Source organism: Leptonychotes weddellii, chromosome 3 (assembly GCF_054177405.1).
Source record: "Leptonychotes weddellii isolate Sample4059 chromosome 3, ASM5417740v2, whole genome shotgun sequence".
NCBI lineage: Eukaryota > Metazoa > Chordata > Mammalia > Carnivora > Phocidae > Leptonychotes > Leptonychotes weddellii.
This window is the reverse complement of record NC_138371.1, coordinates 51,630,050-51,651,728: the sequence shown is the minus strand read 5'-3', so window position 1 is coordinate 51,651,728 and position 21,679 is coordinate 51,630,050. Positions and strand designations below refer to the sequence as shown.

The following is a 21,679-nucleotide window of genomic DNA, read 5'->3' as shown; positions in this document are numbered from 1 at the left end:
GGGGTGGAGATGGGGGTGGGGTGGGGGAGGACTCCATTTTCAGAGCGGAGGGAACCTGGTAGAGGAGAGGGGGATTTCTAAATGCTTGGGAATTCTGGAGCTCGCGGCCGGGCCGGGGAGATTGGAGCACATTTGGGAATCCCCGCCCGGGAGCCTGGGGGAGTTGGTGGGTGTGAGGGTGGGTGGGAGTGAGCGTGTGTGTGCGTGCACGCGGGGCAGGGGGACGGGAGGACGGGAGGGAGGAAGGGAGCCGGCTGGGGAGTGTGCGGGGAGGGCCGCGGGGCCTCGGGGCGCGCCAGGAAGTGAGCGGCAGTGGCGAGGGGCCTAACGAGTGGCTGGGCGCTGACCTGACCGTGCTGTTTTGTCTCGCAGTGAACCCCAACTACACTGGCGGGGAGCCCAAGCGGTCCCGGACGGCCTACACCCGGCAGCAAGTCCTAGAACTGGAAAAGGAATTTCATTTTAACAGGTATCTGACGCGGCGCCGTCGGATTGAAATTGCTCACACCCTGTGTCTGTCCGAGCGCCAGATCAAGATCTGGTTCCAGAACCGGAGGATGAAGTGGAAAAAAGACCACAAGCTGCCCAACACCAAAGGCAGGTCCTCGTCCTCATCCTCCTCTTCTTCCTCCTCCTGCTCTTCCTCAGCTGCTCCCGGCCAACATTTGCAGCCTCTGGCCAAGGACCACCACACGGACCTGACGACCTTATAGACGTGGGGACCCTGGGCCCATTCCTCCCTGCGCTCCCGGCTGAGCCGAAGCTGCGGGGGCAGGCCGGGCTTGCTGTCACCTCCCTGGGCTCTAAGGTACTGTGGGGTGGACCTGGGACACGCAGGCCGCCCTCGGACTAGGTTAGCATCCTGCCCGAGGGCAGCCCCCTCCCTGGAGCGGGATGGGGGTGGGAGGGGGGCGGGATTCTCTCTCTGAGTACATTATCATATGGCAGGAGCTACTGAGAACATAAACCTTGGCGAGTTATTAAACTTATGAAAATCTCTGCTGTTGGATTTTGAATTTGCAAATGAAGGTTGGATACTTTATCCCAGCTTGAATCTGAACATCCTCCCCCACCCCACCCCTCCAGGGATCTTTGTGGTTTAATAATGTGGGGGAGTTGAGGCAGAAGGTTGGCCACCCTGTGCTAGGTGCTTTCAGGGGAAACAGGAGAGCTGGGCCAGGATTGGAGAAAAAGTATTTTGCTCCCAGTGGCCCCATGCCCAAAGAAACGAGTCTAAGAAGAAAGTGGAAACGGGTTATTTTATGTTTAGATTATATTTGCTTAAATATTTATTTGTTGGGGGATGGGGAACAGAAATAACTGACATCTTAATGCCAAAAATCTTGAGACGGTGAAAGGGGCTGAGTTTCAGGGAGGAGAATCAGAGATGCGTGGACTAACTTCTGGCTCTAACCGGCATTTTGAACTCCACCCTCCTCCCCACTCCCCGGAAATGTGTGTAGGGGGCCCTTAACTCTTTTAGAAGGAAGCAAAGGGTCCACTCAGAGTTGAGTTCTTGAAAATATATTTCCACATGTGCTTTTTTCAGCACTGTGCTTACAACTAGTTCTGGGTGATTAAAGAAAAGGGAAAAGAAAGAAACAAATGGTCCAACATTTTTCCTTCTGGGGAAAGAAAACAAAACCTCTATGTTCTGGGTCATTAGATAATGACTGAATTTTCTGTTCCAACTGGATTCCAAATGCTGGATTCCAAATAACCCATATAGCAGTTTTCTTATAGGAATTGGTGTACGCCTATATGGGAGAGGGGGTGTGTAGTGGGGAGAAAGTGGGAAAGTAGGGGAATCTTGCTTTAAAAAGGAGAGAGAAAACTAATTGAATCTAGAAGTCCACAAAAGTTGGTCTTAGGGGTTTTTTTTCCTGAAGTTTTTATTTTTTAAACAGATGTAAGGAAGTTTTTCTCAACACATGAATTAGAAGCAGAAATTGTAAAAGTATAAAAGTTTCAGGCCCTCTTCCTTGCCTTAAAGAATGGTGGTTTAAGAATCACTCTCAAACAACAAGAGTGATGTTCTTCAGTCATTTTTCTTATGCCTTGCCTGAGAAGGGTTCAAAGCTCATTTTTCTAAAATGCTGACCCTTAAGGATAAGGGGGGAAGGAGTCAAAGGTAATCGCCAGAGTTCATATACTCAAATGAAACAAGACTTTGGAAGTTTAAACCCCAAAGCCTCGGGCTCCAAAAAGAAACCCCTGGTTGTAGCTACAGAAAAGTGACAAAAGGGGGTGGGGGGGGGGAAGGGATGAGCTTGAAAGAGAGATTCAGAACTGGAGGTATTTTTTTCAGGGCTTCAGAACACTTTAGAAGGTGTGGAGGTAATTTTTTAAAATATATTTAGGTGGAGGGAGAAAAAAGAGTTTTTCTGCATGCATGTTCTTTGGTGTCTCCTGAGAGCTGAGAGCAGGTATTCACTGGAGTCCCTAGGCTGAAATTCCACTTCTCTAAAGTATCTTCCAAGCCTTGGTCTTTTGTATTAGACCCTGGGGACAGCTCTTTGTTCCTCCTTGGGGTGAGCCTGGCTCTCAGACTTGCACATGGCAATACTTGAATATCGTCACGTCGGGATATTAGAGATGGATATTCCTGCATTATTCGCATCATTGTTTCTATGACAAAAAGCAAAGAGTCCATACATAGTCAAGACGTCTTTTTTTCTGACGCCCTCACGTTGAGAAGCTGAAAAGGTATTTTACTGAAGTTCGGCTAAATTACAGAATCAGGTTCATCCAGAGGACAAATTTTCTATTCGATTAGCTGTATTTCAGCCGGGAGGACTGACCTCTAAACCCTTAACCTTTTGGACTCTAACTACCCTTCTCTTCTTTTTTTTCCCCTCTAACATGGAGAGCAGTCTTTGGATGTAGCATTTGAAAAGAGCCGCTTTGGTTAGGCAAGTTGGAAAGTGGCTAAGATTCTTTCCTAAGGCCCAACTCTGTGAATATATTGAACCTTCTCCTTGGGAGGGGGAAAAAGTATATATTTTCACAACACCCAATTACTGATATATTATAGAGTATTATATAGATTTCCCCCTTCCCAGAAGTTCAGGTTATTCACCCTAGCTTCAGACCAAATGCCAAAACTGCATAGCTGCCTTCACCCATGCCCCAGAGGAAAGCCAAGAGGCATGTTTTGATGAAGAAAACCCAAGCTCCTTCTCCAACGTAGCCCCACTACTTTGAAAAGTAGCTTAATCAGAGAAACAGCTTCTTTGTTTATAAGTCTCTGTTCTCCTCAGTTTCCAGGGATTGTCTTTTGAAATGTTAATGGAGCCTGGATGGCCCAGGGGGCAGCCCTCAACCCTGTGGTCCCAATTGGACCCCAGCGTCCATTTGGGCCCACCGGAGTGGGGCAGGAAAGAAGCAGTGCCTCCCCCCAACCACCGCCACCAAAGGGCAGGGAAGGAAATGAGTTTCCATCTGGGAGCGTACTCTGGAGAGACCTAGATGTGGAAAGGAGCAGTGCCCATTTGCTTTTATTTGTTTCCAGTTTGTTCCCCCAAATATGAGCCAGAAGTGTTTGTTTTGTTGTTGTTGTTGTTGTTTTTAAAGCTGTGTTGGGGTCGTGACTGGGGAGGAGTGAAGTGTTTACTGAGGACATTGCTCCTCAGACTCCCATCTCACTTTGTCCATTGCAGCCTTTTGTTGGGAGATGACATTGTCAGTCAGCCCCATGGTGTCTGTTCACACAAGATGCTTTTTTAATAGAATTGACCAATGTTCTGCTGCCATTGATTAAAGTATTATTTATACTAATTGTTGCCTGTAGTTTTGATGTAATTCATTGATCTATATTTGAAATAATAAAAGGTGTAGCGAAATCTCCATCCTGTTTGGTGCCTCCACAGAAGCATTCTTCATTAAGTCTTCTAAAAGCTAACATTCAATATAAACAATTTATTTTATTATTTTCTGCACTGTGCCTGACATGTGAAGGTTAAACTGTGTAAGGGTTAGCAAATCTGTCATTGACCTGTCCCCCACACATACACGCTCCCAATTTGGCCACCATATTTTGTGAGCCTTGGGCAGCCTAAGCTTGGATTCAGGCTGCAGGGCATTATTTTTTGAAAGGAAAATAAGTAACTTCCTAGGCCAAAAGGAGGCTCCAGGCTGGCTCTCTGTGTGGCCCAGGTTCGCCCCAGACCCCATCGGTCTCTCTTTGTTTTGTGGTGGGTGAGAGACTTCCCTGCACGCCCCCCGCCCCCCCAACTCGGAAGAGTGCTGGGTTCTGGGCCAAGCTGGGACTGGCCAGTCAATGTCTACTAGGACCAGACCCCTCTAGCCTCCAATCTTGGACTCCTACTTTTCCTGTGCTATTCAGCCCCATTGGGGCCTCCAGCACCTGCCCCTTCTTCCCCTGGAGCCCCCTCTGCCCTCCAGACGACAATAAACACTCCCCACTATAAAAAGTGGCGTGCGCTATTTTTTTTTTTCCGCGAGGGCTTTCTCTCGTCTTTGCCTCGCCTTGAAGAGTGGGCCAAGACAGGAGTCCCAAAATAGCTGGGGGAGCGGGGGGGGGGGGCTTGCTCGCGACAGGAAATGAGCAGAATGCATAAAATCAGACATGTGTCCTTAATATATGGAAGGGCTCGCCTCAGACGCGTGGACATGTGTATGTATAAGTGTGCAGACAGAAGTTTAAATATTCAGACACATTTTATGATTGTCCTCTGCCCGTCTTCTGGTTAATGGCTCCTCCTGTGCCCACCAATACATCAATACCGTTGTGTGTATTGAATCACGGGCAGGGACGAGGAGGAAGCGAGTCCATAGCCGAGCCCGCTTGAGTACAGTACAGTAAATCGGGACCCTCGGCAGACGGCGCTTCCCGCCCGCCCGCCATGTTGGGGAGCCCTCCCTGCCCCCCGCGCCTGGCTGGGCGGCCGGGGCTCGCCGGCAGCCGGGGGAGGGCCTTTCATAACCCGGAGAATTTTCAAAGTGCGAGGAAGATGATAAGAATAGATTTCTACAAGTCCCGACCACGTGATTGGCGAAATAATTAATTCAGCACGTCCCTTAAGAAACACGGAGTCGTCATTAATCTGCCACGCAAAGGGCTCTCTCCGACTTGGAAAGTGCAGGGATCCCAAGAATATCACCCGCCGAGGGGGGCCGCGCGGCGCCCCCAGCCCTCCACCCTCGGCCCCCAGTGGCGGGCGCGGGAGCGCGGCCAGCAGGTAAATATTTTGGCGACTTTTATTTCTTCAGATTTAAATCCTTAATGAACTTAGCTGTCAGGGCCGCTGACAAATAGTTCCCTTTGCTTCCTGATTTGGAACCGCGCGCCGGCGAGAAGTTGTTAGTGGCTTGGATGGTGACCTTTGGTTCAGCAAAGCTTTGCACTTATGAAAAATTACTGAGAGCGGCCGAGTGTGTGTATGTGAGCGCGAGAGGGGGTGTGTGTGAGCATGTGGGGGTGTGCGAGGGGTGAGGGGCGAGGGGCCGAGGGGGCGAGGGGGCGAGGGTGCGCGCGGGCTGCTCCCAAACAACAGGAGTTGTAAAAAACCCGCCCGGCTGGGGGACGCGCCTGGCGCACGCGGGCCGAGGTTGCCCGATCGCCTGTGTCTACCGGGAACAATGGTCGCTGTCACGGCATCTGCTGCCTATTCTTAAACTGGTGAGAAAAGGCCCCGGCCCTCTTTTCAAGCGAGGGTCGTAAATTTTTCTTTGCGTCATAATAGAAGGCTATAAAATCGAGTTGAAATTTTACCCCAGGCAGGTTTTAACCAACAGATAATGATTTCCGAGTTGCTTCTCCCACTCCCCTCCTTTCCCACCCAAGCTCTGCTGCTTCTGTCACCCTCGCAAGGAGTTTCTCCTTCTTTCCCCTTTATCTTTGTATTTTTAATTTGGGCGAAGATCTAAAATAAAGGCACGGGTTGGAAGTCCCTGCCGCTGGAGTGAGAGACCCTGGGGCGAAAGGAAGCCTGCGGCAGGGAAATGCGGGAGAGGCCAGGTCGAGGTGCAAAGGCTGTCTGTCCTGTCGCCTCCCATTCCAGTCTTTTTTCTCCCATCCTCCACGGAGAGATCTGCGGTCCCACTAGCCACTCCGCTCCCACCCCACCCCACCCCCAGCTTGCCGGGGGATCTGGGTTGGGGCAGCAGCCGGCTTTCTCCTCCTCCAGCTCGCAACTCAGGGCCAGGGCCGGGGAGGAGAGCCTCTTTATTCGCCTCCTTCCCTCCCGTTGGCTTTGAGGATGATTTCCGCTGGCTGGAGCTGGCTGTGTTTGGTAGTTGTTTGGGGGTTGTGTGTATGTTTTGATTTCTTTTTTGGTGTGTGTATATTTCCCCGTCAGGACAGAGACAAAGTTTCCTCCGCTATAAATTATACATTCAAACAATAATACATTAATTCAATTATTCAAAGATGACAAATGTTTATGTGCTTTGCAAGTGACTCCGACGCAGATTCCGGGCGCTTTCTCTGAGCTGCTTGCGTTTTTCTCAATGAGAATTGGCTCCCCTCCCACCCCAACCCCACCCACCCGAACCCACCTGAACATCCCCTGGTAGGCCCAGAGAGGAACCCACAAAAGCCTCCCCAGCCCCGCTGGCAGCCCGGCAGCCAACAGCCTCCCAGGTCCTGGGTTTGGCGGGCACCGGCCCGGGCTATTTTATCAGTGTGACAATTGCCCGGGTTGATGTGATAAATCATCGTAAGTAATTCCTGAAAGGGTGCGAGGCTGTTGGGGGCCGGGCGAGGACTGTAAATCTTTCCGGTTTATTGCTCTATGAACATATGCTCCTATTGAAGAAGGCTTAGATCCTTTCCGGGAGACAAATTCCCGCAAATCGGCCCCCCTCTTTGCAGGAGATTAACACTTGCTGCGGGCCCGTTGCTTGGCCCTTGGCGGGAGGCTAGGGGGCGGAATCCTCCGGGTGGGGGTGAACTGGGGGCACCTACGGTCCAGCCTCAGGAGGCGGCCCGAGTGGGCCTCCAGCCAGGCCTGGCCAGGTGAACAAAAGGAGGAGCTCCCTGACAGGTCTGGGGGCTCGAGCCTGGGACCTGTCCTCGGGGACTTCCTGTGCTTCTGAAGGGGGGGAGGGAATGAGGAGGACTTTACCCCCTTCTCCCCAGCTCTTCTGGGGCTGCCGAGCACATTCACATTCGCCTTCGCCTGTCGGAGACCGTGCAAGCGGCGACAGGGCATCTGCTCGGGGCCCGATGCCGTTGAGAAGCAGAACTGGCCATGAAAACGAGACTTCGGGGATGGGGTGGAGATTCCCGCATGGTGCGGGATTCCGGGGTGCAGGTCGGGCCGGGAGAGGGCCATGGGGCTCTTGGCAGGCTAGGACCTGGAGGCTGGTCGCTCACCCTGGCCGGGAGCTTAACTCTTTCTCACACGCAGAATTGTTAGCGTAAATTCCGCCCGACCGCTCGGAGAGTGCTGGGTACAGGTACCGATGTAATATTTCTAAACAGAAGCTCCCTTGACTCCCAGATAAGCCCGACTAGGACTGATTTCGCAGGCTCCTCGCCTTCTTGGAGGCGCCGCAGGAAGCGGGAAGCCGCGGCCCGGCAGTCTCCGGGGCCTGCGGATCCCGTGGGCCGGCCCAGGTTCGGAGGCGCGCAGGTCTCGGCAAACAGCGGCTCCAGGCCGCGCCCGACCCGAGGGGAGCGCGCAAGACGCAGAGAGGGCAGGCCGCTACCGGTCTGGCCTGCTGCTTCTGCGCCTTTCCCGGCTCTCGGGAGTGGGGGCTCCTCCGCTGCGTCTGCGGAACGAGCCGTGGTGAGGGTGGGGGGTGGGAGTGGGGGTGGGGTTTCCCCGGGGTGACCGGCCGGGTCTGGGAGCTGGAGTCACCCACCTTAGGGCCGGAGCCTGCGCTGTGCCACAACTAATTGCCTCGTCCGGGGAGGGGGAGAGAAGCGCGTCCGCCTAGGCGGAGCCTTGCCTGGGTGCGTGCGGATGCGAGGTATCAGGCTCGGCCGGCCGGGGAGCTAAGGGAACCTTGGGCCTCTGATGCTCCGCAGCCGCCTCCGGAGAGGCCTCTGAGAGGCAGCCGCTAAAATTTCCAATCCGTGGGCCAGTCCGGTGGAAAGCTGGGCCAGGGTCAGAGGCTGTGGGGGGAGAGACTCTCTGCGCCCCCATCCCACTGCCGGCGGCCAGGCTGGGCTGGGTTGGTCCCGAGCGGCGAGATGGGGGCTTTCTTTCGGCTCCTTGCCCACCCGAGTCTGCTCCGGGGAATGGGCCCAGATCCCACGCTTCCTGCCCCTCCTCCAAGCCCCCCGGCCTGGCTGCGCTCCGGGGCTGGATGGCGTGAAAGTTTCAGCCTCAATCAGTACAATCTTCCCTCGGGGTCACGTGAACAAATATGCTCGCATTTGAAGGCAGCGTCTGTATTTCCCGACTATGAGGGGGTTTCCGGGGCTCTCTCCAAATCCAGAAAGGGCCACATTCCGAAAGCAAAACAAACCCCGAGCTCTGGGGGGTCTGGGAGGGCTGGGCAGGAACCCAGGAGTGGGTGGGGGCGCGGGTGGCCGCCGCTCTGGGCCTGGGAGCGGACAGGCGGGCGGGTGGACCGACGGGCGCGCAGCGCGGGCGAAGCCAGCTCGGGACTACGAACTCGTTCCTCCTGCGTTTATTGGTAGTTGAACCTCAGCCTGGTTCCGTTCTACCGGGAATTCCGTGTCTTCGGGTATATGGCCGCGTCTGCGAGCGCGCAAGACCAGGGTTGGGACAGTGTTGTCTGCAGACAAAGGGGGAAGGCTAGCTCTGCCCCCCACTGGCGCCCACTCTGAGGCCGAGGACACCAGGTTTATGATAAATTGGGATCCAGGTAAGCAATTGCATGACAAAATGGAAATCTTTGGGCACCGGGCTGCTTGCTGCCCAGAATGGGATACTAAATATGATTTATTTTGTGTAATCTGTGATCTTGATTATTGCCAATTGGTGAGGCAGTCCGCGTAGACCTAGATACACTTCTACATATACATCGAGGACGGTGATTAATCGTAAGGAGGTGCGCTTTGTGGGGATGCTCCCCTCCTACCCAAAGGTTAGGAGGACACACTACCTTGCCAGGGTTGGGGGTGCTGGCTGATGGCATGGTTGGAGAGGGAGGAGGTGGTAGTTTGAGGAGAGGGACGGTGAGGGGGGTCGGGGGCTGGAGGAAGTATTTTGGGGGTATATGTGCAGTTATGAGAATGGGCTGGAAAATGAAATGAATAAAAAGAAACTTTTTTTACACTGTCACTGCCAAAGTAAGATGGAGCGTCATATTAATTCCGTGTCTTGGGCTGCCTGGCTGGGCACAGGCAGGTTGATTTATATGTATTTAAAATAAACTCTGTGACCAGCCAGCTCCCTGCATTGTTCTGGGAGCTAGCTCTACATACGCACGCCTTTATCTCTTGCTGCTGGCTTAATATTTTTTTCCTTTAGAGGTTAAGGTGCTACTCAAGCTTCTCCCCCAAATTCAAGAGAACCCCCAAACTACTCAGAAGAGTTTGAGAGGCTCCTCCACATGTCCCCTCACTAATCTGGGTTTTGGCTTCCATGGTGTCAGAGAAAAGATTTAGGGCTCCTGAGTTCTTCTCCCCAAAGAACCGAGGATGAAAGCTAAATCATATTTTGGCTTCTGCATCTCTTGCATCCTTTTGTTTACTGGATCCCACGGCTCCTGGCTGGAGGAGGACAGGACAATTCATCCTGGGCTTTTCCGGGGCCAAAGCCCAAGTAAGCAGCTCCCTGAGTCCAAGAGAGCAGCTCCAGGCTCATGGGAATGCCACACGGCCGGGCCAGACTGGGCCTCTATGGGGAAGGGTCCCAGAAAGCAAGGAGCAGTCCCTTAGCCTAGGTTGGGACAGGCCCCCCCAGCCAGAGACTTCCAAGGGCATCGCCATCAAAGGAGAGCAGTAAAGTTGTTTTGTCAATCGCCTGCTCTTGGCTCCATCAGAACTTAAAGTCGCTGGACATTTTTCTTCTCCCGCTGCCTTGGAGCAGCGCGCCTGCCAACTTAGTCAGCTGAATCCAATTACTGCGAGCAGCATTTCATTTGGCCCCATGGAGCACTCACTTATAACTTCCCCGAAAATTTCAATAATCCGCACCAAGGCTCCCTATCCTAAAGACTTTTCCCGGGGATGCTGGTGGGGGTTGGGGTGTAGGGCCGGGTCTGCCTTGGACCAGCTCTTCGTTGACAGCTCGCAGATAGGGCTCCCTCCTGCTCTCCCAGTTTCTGGCTGTGGAAAGGGTACTTGAGCTGGTGGCTCAGAGCCAGCCGGGTTAAGCCTGTGATTCTGGGCAAGCAGGAGGCTGATGTTGGGCCTGTGCTGGACGGTGGGTGGGCTGAGCAGGGAACGTGGGAGAAGGCAGCGGGGACTCTGGGTGGCCCAACTTTGTCCCCCTTGGGGTCCTTTTTCTTTTTCCCTTCCCAAGCCTCCTGCACCGGAGCACAGGATGCACAGGGCATCCCAGAGTGCCCGGGAGCACACTTACCCTGTTCCTCCATGGCTGGGAAAGCAAACTCTAGCTACAGGCGGCACAGGGTCGGCCCTGGTGGCCTCCCAATTTAGCTCTCTTCTCAGGGAAAATCCTACTTTTAAAGAACCCTCTTTTTAAAAATAATAATAATAATAATAAAACAGTCAAGCAGCAAAAGTTGATGTCCGTTCCCGTGAATGTATCATATAAAGTGGCTTCAGTGTTCGCCAGTCAGGTCTGAGGACCTGGGTATAGTGCGCCCCCACTGCGCAGCCCTCAGGGCAGCCCCGGCAGCCTGGGCCCCCTGGGCCTGAGGCTGGCTGGGAAGCCAAAGCCTGGGCACGATATCAGGAGCCCTGCCGGGCCGGGATCTCTCCGAGGCGCTTCCGTTGGGTGTTCATTAAGGGTGAGTTATTGCCGTGTGAGCCAAAGGTCACTTCAAAGGCTTATGGCTGCGTGCTCTGGTCTTTAGAAGGGACCGGAACGCTTTGTGTGGGGCTTTCTCCTGCGTGGTTTAGTGTTTGCAAACTACTGAGTCGACAAATTGCACAGGGCAGGCGCAAGAGGGGGGACTGTGTCTCTCCTTTCGCCTGACCTGCACGGGCAGCCGTTAGGCGCCCACAGTGCTGGGCAGCTTGGTCGGTTTCTGGGGGAGGGTGGAAGGGATGTTTGTTTCCTGGATGGTTTGCAGCCTGATCCCTACCCGGGAGTGGATGAGCAGCCCAGGCTGGGAGCGTGGTGGGTACCTACTGGAATAAAATAAATTCGGGGGAACCATTCCAGATACAATGTACAAACCAGGAAATAGAGCCCAGCTCCCCTTCCACTGGGGCTGTGTAGGACAGCCATTGACTAGGACCTACCCAGGCCTATCTACATATTCATCATCTTTTTTTCTGGTGCCCTCTGCTGTAGCCTTCCTCCCACCCCAATTCTGCAAGTTCTCTTTTGCTCCTAGGAGGGTGGGCTCAGCCTGGGGGATTAGGGCACCTGGAGCACTTAGAGCCTGGTTGAACCGTTAGGAGAGAACTAATTCCCGTTGTGCCTTTGACCCACTTGGCCCACCCCCTGCCTGAGGGTTTGGCATTTTCCTCAGGTCGAGCTCTTCCTTTCCCCATCCCGCCAAAGATTTTGTGTTAAAGTCCACTCATTCCCTAGAAGCCAACCAAATCTCCTTTCTGCCAGGGAGAAGACTGCCTGGAATGACTGCGGGCAACATATACAATAGTCACATTGATTATGACACCCTTAAAAGGGGTAAAGCCTCTCAACATGTGTGCATAAGAAAGAACCGGCTGCCACTGAGAGTTTTCCATTTTGTTCCAGATCTGCCTCAACAGAATATCAAAAGGAACCCGAAGAACCTAAAAAGAGTTACTGACAAAATTTGAGAACACACACATACACACACACACATACACACAATTGTGGTGAGTAGTGTGATTTAAAAAAATAATAATTTCCACTACGTTTCCATCTGTCCTACAACTCAAGGTAGCCATCTCAGGATTCATACATCAAGACATAAAACAAAGGGCGGCTTTGAAGTGAATCACCTCAGTGTGAACTGCTGCCCGTTACATGATAACCGATCATCGGCCTTCAAATTTATGGCGCTTTAATGGGGTGAGCCCAGTGCCTTAAATGCAGGGTGTATTACGTATTGAGTTATCTGGGCTAAATAAGAATGATTTAGAAGGCGCGTCCAGGGCTTCCCATAGGGCAGAAGAGGCTCAGGCTGAGAGATGGAGAGAGCTCGGGCAGAAAGCTGTCCCAGCTCTGCAGCAAATATATCCCCATGGAGAACACCCGAAAAGGAGTGGTTTCGGAATCCCGAAGCAGCAAAGCCAACAGGGAGCAAGAATCGTTGCTATGTTCCAGCGAATTAACGGGGATGCCCAGCAAGAGTCTTGTCCGCCAAAAAGAGATCTGTGGGCTTCTGAGGCCCTGGTTTAGGAAGAAACAGGGAGAGAAGCCAAGGCCAAATAGAATCTTAGAAACATCTGAGAACAGCAGAAACAACCGGCAAACCATCGCCTCCCCCTTCTCTTTCAACTTGCCCCGGCTCTACCGGTCCATAATTTACTACGATTGCCGAGCAAGTCACAGCCCGGCGACTGCCGCCCCCTCCCTCCCCAAGCCCCTCGGTTTTTTCCCCGGCCCCGGCGGGCGAGAGCGCCGGGCCGGCCTCCGCGCATCCCCGCGAGCCTCCCGGCGTCCCCAGGCAGCGGCGGGCGGCAGGTCTTCGGCCCCCGGCGAGGCTGCGCGCGTGCGGTCCCGCGTCCGGCCGCCCGGCAGAGCTGCTCCGAGAGGCGGGCACTGGCCACTTTATATAGTCCCCCTGCTCGTGGGGCGCGGGGCCGGGAAAAGTGCGGAGTAGGGAATTCCTTTGCTGCTCTTCCTCCTACGCGGAGCCTGTTTTCCACTTCTGAAAAGTGCCGGGCCTTGGGAAGTGTTTTTCTTTTCATTCCTTACTGGAGCGTTTACTGCCGCCGTGCTTGCAGTCATAAATTTTGTTACAAACCACAATGACAGGTGCATTGATATGCACCGTGAGAGCTCCAGCTGCTTAATAACCCCGTCCCTGGCCGCTGTGAGCGCCTTTTATTTATTCGGTATCATATTAGGTATTGATCCCGGGCAGAATTAAGTGCAGTGAGCAAGTATCAGGGTTCGGCGGCTTCAGAGGCGCGGCGGGTGCTGCAGTCCAGCGCGGCCCAGGCGGCGGACGGTGGTCGCTTTGAGGCCGCCTTCCTTCTGGCTGGGGACCGTTTGGCCCTGCATTCCCAGCCTGCGGTTGGGCCTACAAGCTGAGTTGGGCAACTTCCCGGGACCGCGAGAAAGGTCGAGCCAGACCCCGTTTAGCGCCCCTACCGTAGAAGGGGCCAGGGGTTGTGCCAGCGGGGTTCTGGGGAGGCTGCCCCGGCCGGTGCCCCGGGGGGTTGAGGGGAGGAGGCATGAGAGAAAAGGGCAGCTGAAGACTTCGAAGACCGCCCCTCCCCCTACACGGGCTAGTCTTCACCCCAAGGCATTTGGGTCCCGGAGCAAAAATGAGCAGAGGTACCAAAGGGCGAAAAAAGAAAGCCTTTAAAAAAAGGGAGGGGGGTCGAAAAGATGAGCCACTGAACAGTTGACCATTGTCCAAGTGATTTATGACCCATTCCTGCTTTTTAAGTTCAAGCAGAGTTCACAGGAGTAGGGATTTCTGGAAAGAAATAAGCTTTTTTTTTTTAAACCAGTTTTGTAACAATATTCTCGGGTTCTGCTTTAGGAGAGTTGGTTTCTCTGGGGCATTATAATATGGATGTGGGGGGAGGCTGCAAAGCCCCTTCTGGTGAGGAGAGGGCTACTGCCCTTGCTTCTGGGGCAGTAGACATTGGGGTGGTGGCTCATCACTGAGTGGGCCTTGAAATTCCTTAAGACAATGAAAACAGATGCAGGAGAACAGGCGCTGGGGTTTTTCATGAAGCTGCCAAGTACTTACACTTTTGAGACCCAGTACACAGAGCTTCTTCCAGGAATATGCCATAGGAACAAATATATATGTAAAGGCATCTGTTTCAAAGCCTGGTCAGTTCCTAAAGAAGCTATTTTAATGTGATTTGTCCACGTATTGAGATAAACTTGGTCAACCTGGGAGGTAAGGGGGGGGGTATTTTGCTTCCACAGTTGTAAACGAAATGACAGAAGCAGCAGTGAGTTCTGGTGATCTGAGTGTCAAATGTGACCATTTTGACATCCAGAGGGCCCACGGATTAAGACTGGAACCAGGATCCCAGAAAAGTCCAGAAACAACTAAACCCGGAGTACCCAGTCCTTTGGCTTGGGAGCAAACACATAAATATTAGTCACAGGATGAGGATGTAACTTTCCATTTGATATTCAGGAACTTTAATAGTCAGAGGATGATATAGAAAATGAATGAAAAAGAAAGATTAAGACCAGCTTTGCTTAGGTAGATATCTTAACTGCATACATTTAAGGATAATAATAGAAACAATTCCTAAAACACATCCTGGTATTCTATTATCCCATTGAAAAGGGCCTGTGTCTTATCAAGATAAATGCCAGATTCACTTATATTTTAAAACAAAATGGGCAACAATACTACCAAACAAAGGCTAATATGAAGAATTTTAAAAATTGGGCTCTTTGGTGAAAGTGGAGGATAAATGAGGGAAGGGAGGAGTGGTTTTGATCCTAGTGGTCAAATCCATTAGGCCACATAAGTTGTCTAGACAATGTGGTCCATCATGATGACCACGATGGAAGCCCAGGGAGTTTTGAGGAAGGAAAGGTGCCTGAAAGACGAGATCAAGAATTAAGACCAGGGAGCTGACCTATGAGTTTTCTTTATCAAGCAGACAAAAGTGGTTGAATGGTATTAGTTATACTTTAACTCCTTAGGAGCCTTTCAGGAGAAGGGGGTGGGGTGGGTGAGAAGGAAAACCCCCATCAAGAATCAGAGGACACAAAAGGGATAGAATTTTTCTTAGTTTTTTTCTTCTTATTCTAATTCTGGGTCCATTCATCATGGCAGAAGAAGTTGTCTCATTGGTTGTGGAGTGGGTGGAGGTGGGGTGCCATGGATGATCCAGAGCAGAGGTCAGTAATAATATATATTTACATAATAGATGCAGGGTAAAAATGATAAAGTTATAATATAAAGCATTCTATGTTCACCCATGCTCCATGCATTCAAATTCTAAATCTCTTCACCCTTTCTAGTATCCATTTAAAAGTAGTGGAGGACAAAGTGAGGACTAGAAAAAATGTAGACAAAAGAGAAAAAACATTTTCTACCCTCAAAATAAGTTTGGGAGTCTAAGTGTTCTTGGTTTTTTATCTCCTAGTACATTTCACAGGGCTGACCCACAGAGTTCACTGGGCGGATTCTCACCCTGTCACTGGAAAGTGGACTACCAGGGTCTTCATGAAAGATGCTGTGATTTTGAAACCAGGTGGGGGAGATACTTTTTTTTTTCCTTCTTTTTTTTGAGAGTTCTGGCTGTTCTGAGTGTGTTATAGAGCTTTCTTTTTTCATGAACACCCTGGGGTGTCCCAAAGATTGACTCATTGTTCCATCCACTCACTCATTCAACAAGCATTTACTGCACTTAACTACAGGCAGGGCACTGGGCTGGGTGTTAGGAATATATAGAAGAATAAGACACAGTCCTTGCCTGCAAGGACCTCAAAGTCCAGTGGGAGAATCAGCCATCAAAATGTATGAGGCCATAAGTGCTTTTCTATGCCATTTCAAAAGCTAAACTGACAATCTTGAAGAAAGAAAATAGCGTCGGGGCGGGGAGGAAGCCCCTTCTCTTGGATGGAGTTGAGCTCAAGGAAGGAAAGGGCTTTTCTTATGTTTATCAGACTTTTCCAAGGGTTCAGATAAGTTGAACTTCATAAAATCTCAGCTCCTCCCCCTAGGAAGTGGGTGGGCAGCAGAGAGCAGGCTAGTCCTTCTATATTGACTGTCTTGTCAGTTACAGTCCCTCTGGGGCTTTCACTTTTCTTCTCCACAGGTCACCTGGAGCCTGGGGCCACCCCAGCCCTCTCAGGGCTCGGCAGACCTCAGAGGTGGTGGTGAAAGAGACAGTGGTGGTCAATGTTATTTGAGCCGGGTCAGCAGGCCCTGGAACTTCCTGAGTGCACGATGCAGAAGGCTGCTTACTATGAAAACCCAGGACTCTTCGGAGGCTATGGCTACAGCAAAGCCCCTAACGCTTACGGCTACGGCACCCCGCATCAGCCTTACCCACCCCCTGCTGCTGCCAACTCCCTGGACACTGATTACCCGGGCTCCGCCTGTTCCATCCAGAGTTCGGCACCTCTGAGAGCCCCAGCCCACAAAGGAACTGAACTCAATGGCAGCTGTATGCGGCCTGGCACCGGGAACAGCCAGGGTGGGGGTGGTGGCAGCCAGCCTCCCGGCCTGAACTCAGAGCAGCAGCCACCACAGCCCCCTCCTCCACCACCAACCCTGCCCCCATCCTCGCCCACCAATCCTGGGGGTGGGGTGCCTGCCAAGAAGGCCAAGGGTGGGCCCAGTGCTTCTGGCTCCTCAGCCACCATCAGCAAGCAGATCTTCCCTTGGATGAAAGAGTCCCGACAGAACTCCAAGCAGAAGAACAGCTGTACCACTGCAGGTCGCTCTCTGAGGGGGCCCATCCTGGGCTAAGTCCCCCAGCATGACCCCAAGAAGCTAGCTCACCTAGGAAGCAAGAGACTCAGGGCGAGAAGGGCAGCTTTGGAGGCCATAGGTCTACACTTCTACTCATGCCGAAATGGCCTCTCTTTTCAGTGTCCCTGACTGGAGCCATACCCTTACAGGGACAGGGTGCTCCATTCCAGGCTGTTGGTGCCATTGCTGGACAAGTCCCACAGTGATGAATAGAGAGCCTTTTCTTATATTGACCTAATGTCTGCTTTCTTGGGCTGTTGGTCATAACTCAGCTCCTTCTTCCATCCGACAGCTCTCCAAAACTTGAAGTCAGGTATCATGATTCTCCAAGCATGGGTTCTTATGTAGCCCATATCACACAAATCCCACTCCCTTAAATTAATAAAAACTAAAGTCTGTGGAATGTTAACATGGTTCCATGTTAACAACCAGGCTAAATGCTTTACAAGCATTATCTAATTTAATTTTCCAAAGAACCCTTTGAGGTAGGTATATGATAACATCCCCATTTTACAGATAAGGAAACTGTTAGAGTTGCCCAAGATCACAAAGCCACAGAATGGCGCCCTTGAATCCAACCAGAGCCTGCAAGAACTAGCCATGGACTCTACTTGGTCTACCCCAGCCCAGTTCTCCCCATCCCAGCAAATCCACAATGGGGAGGGGTGTATCCTAGGGGAAGAGGATGTGCTCTGAAACAGGAACGGCCTTGGGTTTCTCTTCCCGAAAAGGGAGACCCTAGAGTTGAGATCTTCTGTGGATCCATTCAGGGTGTGTGGCAGAAGATGGGCAGGCCCAGGAGCTCTAAGGCCTGCTGCGTCTCTCTGCTCAGCCTGATTGGTTCCTAAAATTTCCTGGCCTCGTGTCCTTTGATGCAGTTTATCTTCAGGTAGACGAATTTACTTCCAGGTCCAGGGCTAGTTTGAGGCCTCGGATGTAACTAGCTTTTTATCTAGTCTCTGGTTTGCCTGCAACTTTCTGGGGCTTCGGCTCCTAGGGGGAAGTGCCTCCCAGCCTGTAAGCTGCTTCTGCCCCTCCTTCCCAGCTGCAAGCCCAGGCCCCTCCCTCCCCCGAGATACCCATTTGTACAACCAGGGAGGGAGCGGACGAGCCGTGGAGAGGTGGCAGGGGTAGTGGAAACCAGTGTTGAGACTGCTGCTCCTAGCACGGAAATACTCAAAATGCACCCAGGCTGGGCTCGGAGCCCCTGAAAGTCAGGGGCAGTATTTTTATGGTTTATTACTTCTCTGAGTTGGGGTGCAGAGCCCTTGGGTGCAGCTGAGCTGAAGTGAGGTGCTAAGATCTCCACCCTCATTCTGTGCTTCCTGGGGTGCTTTGCCCAGGAGCCAGCCCCAGAGCAATGCAGGGGAGGTGGGGGGGGAAGGAGGGAGGTACAGGGGGTGTGCCTTCCTCCCCCATCCCCCTGCAGAGGCTGGGGAGAGTGTTCAAAAGAAGTCTGGCCCTCCTTGAATGGGGGCTGGGAGGGGGTGCTAGGCCTTACCAGCTGCTACTAGCCTCTCATTAAACTCCTCCACAGCCTTAGCCTTAGGGACAGGATGATGGACTAGGCTGGAGGGGAGGGGGCGGCAGAGTGAATCGGACTTCAGAAGGCAGATTGGTGGTGGTGGTGGGGGGGGGGGGGTGGTCAGGTGCAACTCCTAGGTAGGCCTGGGGCCTGTGAGGTCCCGCCAGGAGTCTCATCTCTCAGACGCCCCTCCCCCACTCCAGCCAGCATTAAGTTGGGGGCAGGGATGGAGGAAGAGAAGGGAGCCAGGGAAGCACCCTGCTCGGGCCCTGGGTGCCCATCCCCTCCCCTCCCGCTCAGCATCTCCTCTGTCTCCCTTCCTGTCCAGGAGAGAGCTGCGAGGATAAGAGCCCGCCGGGCCCGGCGTCCAAGCGGGTGCGCACGGCCTACACGAGCGCACAGCTGGTGGAGCTGGAGAAGGAATTCCACTTCAACCGCTACTTGTGCCGGCCACGCCGCGTGGAGATGGCCAACCTGCTGAACCTCACCGAGCGCCAGATCAAGATCTGGTTCCAGAACCGGCGCATGAAGTACAAGAAGGACCAGAAGGCCAAGGGCATCCTGCACTCGCCGGCGGGTCAGTCCCCGGAGCGCAGCCCGCCGCTGGGCAGCGCCGCCGGCCACGTGGCCTACTCCGGCCAGCTGCCGCCCGTGCCCGGCCTGGCCTACGACGCGCCCTCGCCGCCCGCCTTCGCCAAATCTCAGCCCAACATGTACGGCCTGGCCGCCTACACGGCGCCGCTCAGCAGCTGCCTGCCGCAGCAGAAGCGCTACGCGGCGCCCGAGTTCGAGCCCCACCCCATGGCAAGCAACGGCGGCGGCTTCGCCAGCGCCAACCTGCAGGGCAGCCCGGTGTACGTGGGTGGCAACTTCGTCGACTCCATGGCGCCCGCGTCCGGGCCCGTCTTCAACCTGGGCCACCTCTCGCACCCGTCTTCGGCCAGCGTGGACTACAGCTGCGCCGCGCAGATTCCCGGCAACCACCACCATGGACCGTGCGACCCTCATCCCACCTACACAGATCTCTCGGCCCACCACTCGTCTCAGGGACGCCTGCCCGAGGCCCCCAAACTGACGCATCTGTAGCGGCCGCCACCGGCCCGAACTCGCGGCGCAATTACCTCTTTTGCTTTGGTGGCTGGGGTGGCGGGCGGGGCCCGCGGGGCAGCTCGGTGACCCCCTCCCTCGCTCTGGCCCGGTCGCCGCCTCCTGGGTCTCGGGCCAACGGCGGCCGAGACACAGGCGACTGGGCCTCCCCTCCAGGCGCGCCCTCCTTTGGGTGACTCGCCATAAATCAGCCGCAAGGATTCTCCTCTGTAACCCTGACAGTGCCATATACTGCGGACCGAGGGACGCTAATCTGGTAATGGTGTCCCGAAGGTAAGTCTGAGATCCATCGGCGGCGCGCTCTGCAGAGGGACCAGCTCCCGGACAGCCCCGGGGCCTGGCCCGAGTCTAGCTTAGTTGCGGAGACCTTAATTTATATGCTCCTTCCCGTCCCGTAAGGATTGCAACGGACTCAACGATCTGTATTTATTATTTGAAGCGAGTCATTTCGTTTCCCTGATTATTTATCCTCGTCTTAATGTATTTATGTGTATATTTGTAGAATTCTCCAGCCAACCTTAGGAACGCGCTCCCAGGCCGCGGGGGCCACGTTTCACCTCTTTAGTCCCCTTGGTCTGAACTAGTTAAGAGAGTAGTTTTGAACAGTTGTAACCGTGGCTGGTGTTTGTAGTTGATGTAAAGGATTAAGACCGCAAATTGTCCTTCATTGGGTAGAGTCAGGCGGCCCCGTGGCGTGGCACGACACCCGTTACTCATTTCTCAACAGCCGCAGCCCTCACCACTCGACACAGTGTATTGATTTCAAATTGTCTGGTACTATTTGAACAAATATTTAGAATAAAAAAATTTCTCAGTCCGAAGTGTATCTGTGTTAATCACGCACACTTGGAAGTAGATCACTCTGCCTTTTATCTTTCGCACAATCCCAGAAGGCCCCCAAATAGGCTCTTTGATATATATATATTTTTTTCATTTATTTGGAATCTGGTACACGAATTGATTCTGGGGATACTTGATTACATTGCAGCATTGATCTTAGGGGGGAGAATCTGAGGGTGCAAGCCTAGAAATGTCCTGGACGGGATAATTTGGGTAGGGCTTTGTGCTGTGCCTGCTGTGCTGGTTCCACCACCCTCTTTTGGACACAAATCGACTTTTCTAGATTGCATTTACATTGGGGAGGCCAGCGCTCACTTTTCTGCGCTAATAAAACAAACTTTAAGAGAAAACTGACAATCAAAGAAAAGACACAAGTTGTAAGAAGAACTGAGCTATGAAAAAGCTAAGGTGTACAAAAAGGAACGATCATTTGGAGACACGCACCTAAGCTTTTTCTCTAGGAAATGCTGTCAGGACTTTTTCCTTTACAATGGTTGGTGGTTCATTTCTAAAGTAAACAAACGTTCCCCCACGATGTAAAGTAATAAAAGTTTCATTAATGGAACATAACAAGTATAAACACCTTGTTTATTCCTGTCTCTTTGTACAAAACGGGCAAAAATGTCTTCAAGGATTTATATCCATTTTGTAAATATTAGCGTGGCTTTAGCTAGGGGCGGACAACGTCCACCCACTTCTCTATAAGGAGACACTTGGAAAGCGCCTTCAGATAAGGTTCAATTCTTTTGTATTTCAGCAAAGTCGGCCCACGCATCTCTATTTGGTTTGACAAATAATGCAACTCCTACTACATCCCCCGTGACACGAGGTGAAATTCCCATTGTGTGGAAATAATTTAACTTCTAATCTTCTGGTGGAACAACAATCGTTTCTATTGGGATGTTTGTGTTTCGCTAAATAATGATGGCTCAAATAATATTTAGTTTCCTTGTTCCTTTGTGCTGTTTTTAAAATGGCATGTTAGATTGGGGGTGGGAGGGGACTATCCTTTTGCTAAATTTCACTTTATCTGAGCAGGTTTAGAGTATACATGTTGTAGAAGTGTATCAACAGAATAAATGACTTCAACTGAAGGGATATTTTACCCACTTTCAAGGCTTAAAATTGTTTTCTATGAAATTTGCATCCATAGGCAGAATTTCTAATTGTCTTGTAAGAAATTATTTTTTAAGCTATTAGGGAAGTCAAAGAAGAGCTTGCTGCCTTGCAGGGATTACAACAACCTTTCTTAACTGGCTAAATATTAAATAGATGAATTATCAGGCTGTTTAGATTCAGCCCGGTTTTCCCTCATCTCTTCCTACCATAAATAATAATAAAAATACATAATGCATTATGGCTCCAGGCGTTTTCCAGCGCAGTGTGTTACCGCAGGAGTATCTGCTGAGTCTGCGGGTGTCTGCGAAGGCCCCAAGTGTCATCTGCGGTTTAGGGTGTCATGGATTAGACTTTAAACGGTGTCTAGGCCGGCTGTGATCATCAGCTTCCTCTCACACTGAGGCTCCAAAGAACTGCGGGGTTGGGGGCTCCCTCTCGGGGCGGTTGCCC

The 21,679-nt window shown here is 52.3% G+C and overlaps 2 protein-coding genes across 7 annotated transcripts in view; both read left to right on the top strand.

Moving 5' to 3' along the window:
- HOXD4 (homeobox D4) overlaps positions 1-15,412 on the top strand; it is a 30,625-nt gene extending 15,213 nt beyond the window's left edge. For 3 of the 5 annotated variants that reach the window (XM_081814123.1, XM_081814124.1, XM_006739534.3), the window contains one exon: positions 373-2,979. In XM_081814123.1, coding sequence (XP_081670249.1) covers positions 373-713 — 341 coding nt within the window. In that variant the 3' untranslated portion in view covers positions 714-2,979. Of the gene's footprint in view, positions 1-372; positions 2,980-15,304 lie in introns of those variants that run through there. The other 2 variants (XR_014143521.1, XM_081814125.1) reach the window with 2 other exon arrangements.
- On the top strand, positions 15,306-21,427 carry HOXD3 (homeobox D3). 2 transcript variants are annotated; one of them, XR_014143516.1, is made up of 4 exons: positions 15,306-15,412; positions 15,980-16,603; positions 18,492-19,543; positions 20,868-21,427. XR_014143516.1 is itself a non-coding variant. In XM_031034754.2 (3 exons), the coding sequence occupies exons 2-3, from the start codon at positions 16,063-16,065 to the stop codon at positions 19,247-19,249; spliced, it is 1,299 nt and encodes a 432-aa protein (XP_030890614.1). In that variant the 5' UTR covers positions 15,306-15,412; positions 15,980-16,062; the 3' UTR covers positions 19,250-20,087. The 2 variants fall into 2 exon arrangements, 1 of the variants encoding a protein (XP_030890614.1); XM_031034754.2 differs by lacking the exon at positions 20,868-21,427 and having other exon boundaries at positions 18,492-20,087.
- Positions 21,428-21,679: the final 252 nt, after the last annotated feature.